We start from the raw sequence: 8944 nt of genomic DNA on the forward strand, positions 1-8944 counted from the left end.
GGGTGCAAGAAGCATAGTGTTCAAGAGATTCCAAATTGAACAGAAAACAAGACTAGGAAACCTAGTATATGGCTGGACCTAACACACGTGATCCAGCCGACCAATGGTGTAACTTCATAACTCGGCTGACCAATGGTGTAACTTCATCACTCAGTCACTCATTCACTCAGTCAGTCACAGACATTCATGTTTGTAGGGCTGGCCCCGCTGTTGCAGTCCAGCCAAAAAACAAAAATCAATGAAATTCAATTTTTCGGTTACCCTAAGTCTCATAAATACATTAATGAGCATAAGGCAATGGTGGCAGTTTCAGTAACCATGGCTTGTGCATCAAATGCCTATTGCCTAAAAGCATAATGGGAAAACATTTAAAATGGCACAGAAGTTATCAGCATTGGCTTTTAAGAATAGCATGTTTTTAATACATATTGCATACAGTATATGAATATTAAAAGGTATTCGGACTACCATTTTCCACTATTTGTCTAAAAAGGAAAATATCTCCTGTATTTAATGTGATTTCTGTTTTACAGCTCATCGCGACTGCTGTTGTCACTTCCTGATTTCAGTCTGTTGGGTAAACGCTCAGTCCAGAATTCAATTTTGCTCTTCTCTTCTATGTTTCCAAGCTTGCGAGTTAAATTGAGCAGCAGGTGTTGTTCATCTGTGGTGAATTCTGGCCACTCAAACATTTCCTGTCCATTGGGGTTCCTGCACAGGCAATAAAAGACTGTTTACCCCAAAGAAGATTTTGTTCATGTTGGTATCATAAGAAACCCGACACAATAATATTGTAACATTACCCAGCTTACCAGAGGGAATTTTTAAATTGTAAGCGGTTGGTCATTTGTGCATTATGTGAATATTTTTAGTTTGAATGGTTTGAAATATTTATTTGTGATAATATAATAAGCTGCTATATTTGTACTTTTAAAAGTATTAATAGCACATTTTCATTAAGAAATACAGCACATTAACAGTGTCGTCAAGGTATCAGACATTAACTGTCAAATTACAAGATATAAATTTGGATTTTAAAACAATCAATTATCCTTTTAAATTGACTCTAAAAAATAATAAACTAAAAAAGTTAATTATTTTCCAAATCTAAAAACAGCTGTATACAAATACAAATACAATATGTTGCAAGTGATCTCCCAATTATTGATTATGCAAGCACATAACGGGTAAATGCACTTTTGAAAATGAACCAGAAAATTGAAATGAACCAGAATTTCACAATCCACATTTCAAATCAAGATATAGAGTAGCTTCACTTATCATAAAGGATAACAGTTTGAGATATGGGAAAACCTTCGCCTGCCATGAAGTTATTGTAGTTCCTCCTGTAACTGTTCCTGTAATGTTTGTTACCAGCCGACACCAGAGAATGATAAACTTGAGAGAAGTGGATCTCTTACCCAGTCTTGGCAAAGTTGCTCCAGTATTTCATCATAATCTTGCTCAGCTGCCTTTCCTCCCAAGTAGTGTTATCTAAAGATCACACACACATTCCTTCATATGCTTGGTTCTCACAGAGTAGAGAGCAACAGCACAGAAGCACACATAGATAACAGGCATGACAGGGTGACCACAGTGAACCATACCACACTGAGGCTGACCACACTGAACCACACCACTGAGGCTGACCACAGTGACCCATACCACTGAGGCTGACCACAGTGACCCATACCACTGAGGCTGACCACAGTGAACCACACCACTGAGGCTGACCACATTGACCCATACCACTGAGGCTGACCACAGTGAACCACACCACTGAGGCTGACCACAGTGACCCATACCACTGAGGCTGACCACAGTGACCCACACCACTGAGGTTGACCACAGTGAACCACACCACTGAGGCTGACCACAGTGACCCACACCACTGAGGCTGACCACAGTGACCCACACCACTGAGGCTGACCACAGTGACCCACACCACTGAGGCTGACCACAGTGACCCACACCACTGAGGCTGACCACAGTGACCCACACCACTGAGGCTGACCACAGTGAACCACACCACTGAGGCTGACCACGGTGAACCATACCACTGAGGCTGACCACAGTGAACCACACCACTGAGGCTGACTACAGTGAACCATTCCACTGACAGAAAGATGCATTTAATCCACTTCCAATATGATCATTACAGTGTATAGTGTATGTGACAGTGGATTATGATGGCTTACATTCTTGCACACATATGCTCTCCAATAAAAATAGATATCAAGGAAAATAAATTAGGATCACCATCAGAAATCCACAAATTTCCATTTAAAAATGTCTACATTTCTACAGGATGTATACATTACAGTTTCAGTGTTAATGGACCACTTTGATTTGTGTATTCAGACAAGAAAGAAATTAGAATTTCAGATTTGAAGCTTTTCATGTTATTATTTATTACCTAGCATCACTATTTCTTCACTCCAGAAGGGGGCACCAAACACGAAGCCAACTTCATCGAAGTGATCTGCTTTCACATAGTCAGGTCTGCTGTGCCCATACATGGAGGGGCGCTGCTGGAACTCGTAGAAAAAAACCGGGGCGCCTGCATCTTCACGAGACACATGTTCAACTTTCAAAATCAAAGTCAAATCAAAAATAACTTTGAGAAAATGGTCAATACATGCTCATACAAAGGTTGGTCAGTACATTTATGAACATTTATCTTGAAACTCTTTCAGTGACGGTATGCGATTTACAGAAACATGTCCGTATCTTTTGCCTTGTGTAAGCATCTCCCTGTCCTAACACGGAATTATACATCAACATCAAGACATAGATCATACACAGTATGCTTTTGGCATAGCTTCTCAAGTGTCAGATATAAATAGCTCATGGGAGCAGTGTCTCCTGGATGACCCCATTCATTGGTTATAAGATTACCTCTATGATTTCTTGCTGCTTCAACAGCTGGGCTTAGGAATGCTAAATCTCCCATCAGGTCCAAGAAGATATCTCTTATTTTGGCAGGATCCTCAGTGTCCCCAAAGTACTCATCCTCAATGACCTTCTGGGCATTTTCAGGGAAGGCCTATAAAATAGTGGGATGTGAGGATACGGTCTTCATCTCTCCATTCCTCCCTAGCCCCAATTCTACAGCTAAGCATTAATTACTACAGACACATCTCATTATTACAACCATTAAGTGTCATCTTCTACCAGAGGGTCCACTGGGATGGCAGATATGCTAAGGATTTACAGTACATCCATCCATTCATCCATCCATTATCTAAACCCGCTTATTCCTGGTCAGGGTGCTGGAGCCTATCCCAGCATGCATTGGGCAAGAGGCAGGAATACACCCTGGACAGGTCGCCAGTCTATCGCAGGGCATTCACTCACCATTCACTTACACACTCACACCTATGGACAATTAGCCTACCTGCATGTCTTTGGACTGCGGGAGGAAACCAGAGTACTTGGAGGAAACCCAAGTAGACACGGGGAGAACATGCAAACTCCACACAGAATTCGAAACCCAAGACCTTCCTGCTGTGAGGTAACAGTGCTACCCACTGCACCAAAGTGCCGGCCATTTACATACACTGCATTCAGGGCGATAGGTGTACAACTGGACTGTTAGAGATGAACCTACCGCTTTCTGAAGCATGAACGCCAGGGTCATTGTCATTGCCTGGCGAGTCATTCCAAGGTCCCACCCAGGAAAAAGAATCATCTGGAAAAAACAAAGTGTGCTATAAAAAGAGGACACCTCAGATAACAATCATTAAAAACTAAAACGAAAAAAATAAAAAGGCACAACAAATAACCTAGACTCCCCTATACATTCAATATAAGTAGAAGACATTTTTACTCATCCAAACATCCAGGGACATACATTTGGGAGTATCCAGCCAAACTCATGGGAGTTTGTCCCTATAATCCAGGGGACACTTCTGAAGATCAGTTTTCTGTGCTCTTCTGTGTTTTTGGGTAAAAACACCCCATCCGCGGATACGCTCATCACGGAGTCCCCCTAGCAATGCAGGAAGACAACGCGCATGTCATACACTTGCTGAACCCTTAAGCCAACGCTGAGATTTCACTGGGCATAAAAGAGCACTCGCCATTAAACAGGTGCGGCTCATGCTCTCAGATAAAATATTTTAATTTTATTTACTCCGTTTTTATAAAACCATTGACGTTTCGGCGCTATTGTCAGGCCTTCATCAGAGTGCTGAAAGGTCTACAGAGGACAGTCTCCATATCATTAAGTATACTTGGAGGCAGCTGAACTTAATAAGGCGGGAAGGCCAGGCTGAAGCCAGGCCGCATCAAAGAAAAGCAAATGGCAAAAACTAACAAATCACCAAATATGTACATATGCACATAGGCTGCATATACAAACACAAACTTCTTCACAAATATAACACTATGGGTAGGATCTGTATCTGTAAATCTGTAAATATGCCAATGTCTTGGAATAATAGTGAGAAGCTCGGGAGTATTTGGTGCAACTCGTTATGAACTGAACTGAACTGAACTAGGAACTAGTTTTTTGGACACTCTTTGATTTGTAATAAATCATTTAGTGAAGTCTGACTTGTGCTTCATCGAGCCAAGTCTCTCGATAGCCCTTCTCTCTAATCTACTTAAAAGTTCATCTTCTCTTTTCAAATAGTCAGAATCCCTCAAACATATCATTTTAACTTGGTGTAACTGACTGACATTTAAACATTTTTTGAGAGCAGGGGCATGGCTACTGTGTGTGCATGGAGGAAAGTATCCTGTATTCTGTAAATTACCTGTATTATTTTTAAAGAAAAGTCTGTATTAAATATAGGGCCTTTCTGTGTGGAGTTTGCATATTCTCCCTGTGTCCCAGTGGGTTTCCTCCAAGTTCTCCCGTTTTCCCCCACAGCCCAAAGACATGCAGGTAGGCTAAATGGGGACTCTAAATTGCCCATAGGTATGAGTTTGTGTGTGAATGGTGAGTGTGCCCTGCGATAGATTGGCGGCTTGTCCAGGCTGTATTCCTGCCTCTCGCTCAATGGCCGCTGGTATAGGCTCCCCTGACCCTGCCCAGGATAAGCAGGTATAAATGGATGGGATGTATTAGACACAGTACCTGTTTTCATGTTAATCTAACATCTGGAAAGTTCAGAGCATCCTCACTCTGTTCCATGATAAACCTTTGGTGTTTTTTGTGATAGAATTCAAGTGCTGGTGAAAGCCCAGGAAAAGGGCACTCACCAGTCTGGGAGTGATGGCTTCGATTTCCTGTGCAGTTTTGTTCTTGAGACATTGCATGATGTCAGCTGAGTCAGCACTGGCACAGCCAGCTTTCTGGCCTATTAGCTGGGTAGAAGGGTTGGCAATAAGCAGACAGTCATGTAAGGACAGGTAAGTAGGACAGGTAAACTTCAACTGTAAATGCAAAATACTCTTTTTCAAAGCGGTTTTATTTTTTTACATGCACAATTAAAAACTCACAATGTGCACGAAAATCTTAGATGTACAAACAACATACTGTACGTGGATGCTAGAGATGTTGAAAGTCGTTACCAGTGCTGATGTTTTGGTGTCACTTTGCATAAGCAGAGCAAGCAGGATTACCCCACTCTGAGTGATGGCCCTGTGGAAGAGTCCGGAGGACACAGGCGACAGCATCTGGACAAACATGGCAGCAGGTTGGATGGACTGCACAAGCGAGTGAATGAAGCAGACTGTGTGTATTTGCCGCCATGGGTTTACACACATGCAAAAAGACACTGGTGCCTCCAGCCGACTCCCCAAAGATGGTAACGGATCCAGGGTCTCCCCCAAAGCTGTGGATGGTCTCCTGGACCCAGCGCAAAGCACAGACCTGATCCAGCAGCCCCAAATTCTCAGGGGTCTGTCCATCACCCATGCTGTACAGTCAACATACACATAACAGTGAGTCTATGCAGGGTCTACTCACAGCCCCAATATACTGGCGAAACACACGTGAGCACCACCACCAACATCAGCCGGAAAGTCAGACACCTCAGAAAGCCTGGTATGCCCAGACGGTACTGGATTATGACAACCACCACGTCACCGAAAGCAGCCAATGAGGAGCCATCATACAGCGCTGCCCCACCCATGAGAAACCCTCCTCCATGTATCCACACCATCACCTGCAACGCAAAGAGAAATGGCCTTGAGTAGAATGAGATTAGACGCAATATGCTTTATGAATTTCCAAAGGGGAAATCAGATTCGTGAAACATACAACCTTGATAACCAGCTCCAAACAAGGAAAATAATTAGCAATAAATAAATGCATTGTGTAGTTAAGACTTTTAAAATATGACGCAACTCCATCAGGCCCATAATCACATGAATACAACTGACATTCCTCCCTGTTTTCCAATATATTCCTCTCTGCAGCCCATTCTTAAAATAGATGTCCAAGGCTATGGTTAGCTCACCGGCAGGTGCTTGGGTTGCCCTGGTCTGACCGGGGTGTACACATTCAGGTAAAGGCAATCTTCTGAAGTCTTCAGAGGAGGGAATCTACCAGCATACATGTCCGCCATCTGTCTGGTGTCATTCATGTTTTGAAGGCACCTTACAGAATACATGAAATAAGCAGGAGCAATTTTTCAGCTGACTGAACAGAGACACAGAGTTGTGTGAAGAAAAGCAAGACCAGGTTAAAACTTAGTATATGGCTGGACCTAACACACATGATCCGGCTGACCAATGGTGTAACTTCATAACTCCGCTGACCAATGGTGTAACTTCATCACTCAGTCAGTCAGTCAGTCAGTCAGCCACTCAGACATTCGCGTTTGTAGGGCTGGCCCCGCTGTTGCGGTCCAGCCAAAAATTCTTCATAGTATGTATTAATGTTAAGTCGTTTTACTTTATATTATCTGAGAGCACATATAATATGTCTCATGAATCAGAAGTGGCATTTCTACAGTTGAGTTAGTTGTCGATCATGGATTCCACAGTCTGTTAATTTAGTGACCGTGCTTCTCCTTTCTGTCCAGATCCCAGAATGCACCCGAATGCACCTGCATTCGCACATCGCAAGCATTGCACTGACTACACCAGGCGTGTTTCACAAAGACTTGGTCACCAAAAAGTGACTGTTTTTTTCCCCTTAACAATGGGAAGAATTCAGGGAGCAATTACAGTGGAGGGTAGACCGTGGCGTCCCTCAGACCCTGCCACTTTCTCGGGGGCAGAGGGGCTGAAAATCTCAGTACTCCAACAGGGGGCTCGGCAAAGGGGATCCCCAAGTAGGCCAACACTGTCTGGGGAGAGTCTTTAACCCGGATCCGCCTCCCCAAAAGCTGCCCATATTTCGAGGTAAGCCTCGGAGGGCTTTCTTCATGCCCTGAAAAACCAATTTGAAAGGGATCCCATTACAAATCATGCAGGTGTTCTGAATGTGGAAGCATCTCCATTACCACACTTGTAATTGTATGTGTCAACGACTGGTCTCCTTTCCTCCTTTGCCGTTAACAATGAAAACAGACATAATGGAATATGTCAGCATATATAGTATGTTGAGCTTGCTATGGTGCAATGGATGTACTTCCATTTGTTGCAATTCCATTTTTATTCAAATCAATCAATCACAGAATAAATGAGAAGCATTGGTCTTACCCATCGTCTCACTGAAACCAAAGCACAGCAGACACAAATACACCCAAGAGCACTGATCAGACATTTTGGTGCCAGATGGATTTCTTTCTTTTTTTTTTATCTGCAAAACATCAAAAAATCATGTTCAGTATTTCCCAGTGTGGCTAGATAATATGGCTTTGACTAAACTTTGTCAACAGTTCAATATGATTGCTCTTAACTGAAAATTGAGTCTGGATATTTTGTCGGTACTGAACTTCATCTGCACACCTTTGCTTTTGAACCAAACGGCTGAAATAAAAACATGATCCAATTCTACATTAAACGATTACTTTTCAGTTTGCTGCCATGAGTTGATGAGTTGACACTCATTGATAACCTAAAGAATATAGAGGCTGTGATTACTATTGCGTCAATTAACCTACACTCCCGGGGTGATACTTTCAAGTTAGTTGATTAAAACCTCCATCAGCATGTAATACCATTTAACTAATATAGCAAATATTCCAAAATATTTGAATCTTAACAGAAAAATGTTTAGTGCCGATTTTTTAAATTTTTTTATTTAATTTTATTTTTTTTATTTAATACAGTTACTGAGTTCTTTTCTTCTAAGCACATCTGTTTTCAACCCAAAGGCTGAAATATGAGCACAATTCCTTTCTATTCAAAATGATGCTAAATTGAACACATGTGCAGTTGAGCTAATAAAGCAGCAGTGATTTCACCGATATGAATGTCCCCAAGCAAACAAGGAAACCTAGTGGAACTTCGTGTATGTACTGAAATCATAAAGGTTCGGGACCATTGTGGATACACCAGTTTTCCGCAGCATTGTCGAACGTTAATCGAAATGTTAGATATTATGCATTCAGACTTTGAGCACTTGGATGGAGTTACAAAACTGAATTCAGGTTGAACTGGTTTGTTTTGAGGTAATGACCGGCATACATTCTAAAGGGGATGAAAGAACATCGTGAGTGGTTTTAATCTCTCAGCTGACCGCCAAAACATGCAATTAGACACTGGCGTGGGATTTCAATCTTCTCTTTGGACTTGCCTGGAGGTTCAGAATACCATTTGAAGACAAAACCAACTCTGTAATATATGTCATATACAGCACAGAAGAAGCACATTCATTTCACGCACCTAAATTAAAATGGAATTTCCATTATTATTATTATTATTCTTACTATTATTATTATTAGACACTGTACATGCCGACAGTATGAATCATACGTGGTTAAAGCATTGCTGTAGTAAGATATTGCAATGATATACTGCTAGTGTTTTCATGCAGCTCAGAATTATGCACAAAATTTACATTAGACGTACGGAAGAGTCAGAAGTCTAAAATTGAATTGCC

The 8944-nt window shown here is 41.9% G+C and overlaps 1 protein-coding gene across 1 annotated transcript; it reads right to left on the reverse strand.

Moving 5' to 3' along the window:
- Nucleotides 1-237: 237 nt before the first annotated feature.
- Nucleotides 238-8717, reverse strand: LOC118215061 (fatty acyl-CoA hydrolase precursor, medium chain-like). The gene is made up of 14 exons (XM_035395474.1): nt 8522-8717; nt 7600-7699; nt 7123-7327; nt 6411-6549; nt 5983-6116; nt 5714-5867; nt 5521-5625; nt 5209-5313; nt 3854-3991; nt 3611-3691; nt 2899-3046; nt 2417-2566; nt 1422-1494; nt 238-711 (listed from the first exon to the last, which is right to left on the reverse strand). The coding sequence occupies exons 1-14, from the start codon at nt 8525-8527 to the stop codon at nt 528-530; spliced, it is 1722 nt and encodes a 573-aa protein (XP_035251365.1). The 5' UTR covers nt 8528-8717; the 3' UTR covers nt 238-527.
- Nucleotides 8718-8944: the final 227 nt, after the last annotated feature.

The sequence above is a fragment of the Anguilla anguilla genome, chromosome 16, assembly GCF_013347855.1.
Source record: "Anguilla anguilla isolate fAngAng1 chromosome 16, fAngAng1.pri, whole genome shotgun sequence".
Taxonomy (NCBI): Eukaryota; Metazoa; Chordata; class Actinopteri; order Anguilliformes; family Anguillidae; genus Anguilla; species Anguilla anguilla.

Excerpts from the sequence above, each read along its gene's own strand:
- LOC118215061 (XM_035395474.1), bottom strand. Across the intron at positions 5,868-5,982 it reads GGCATACCAGGCTTTCTGAG|CATGGGTGATGGACAGACCC; the intron begins GTGTCTGACTTT and ends TTGACTGTACAG. Across the intron at positions 5,314-5,520 it reads ACACCAAAACATCAGCACTG|CTAATAGGCCAGAAAGCTGG; the intron begins GTAACGACTTTC and ends CCTTCTACCCAG.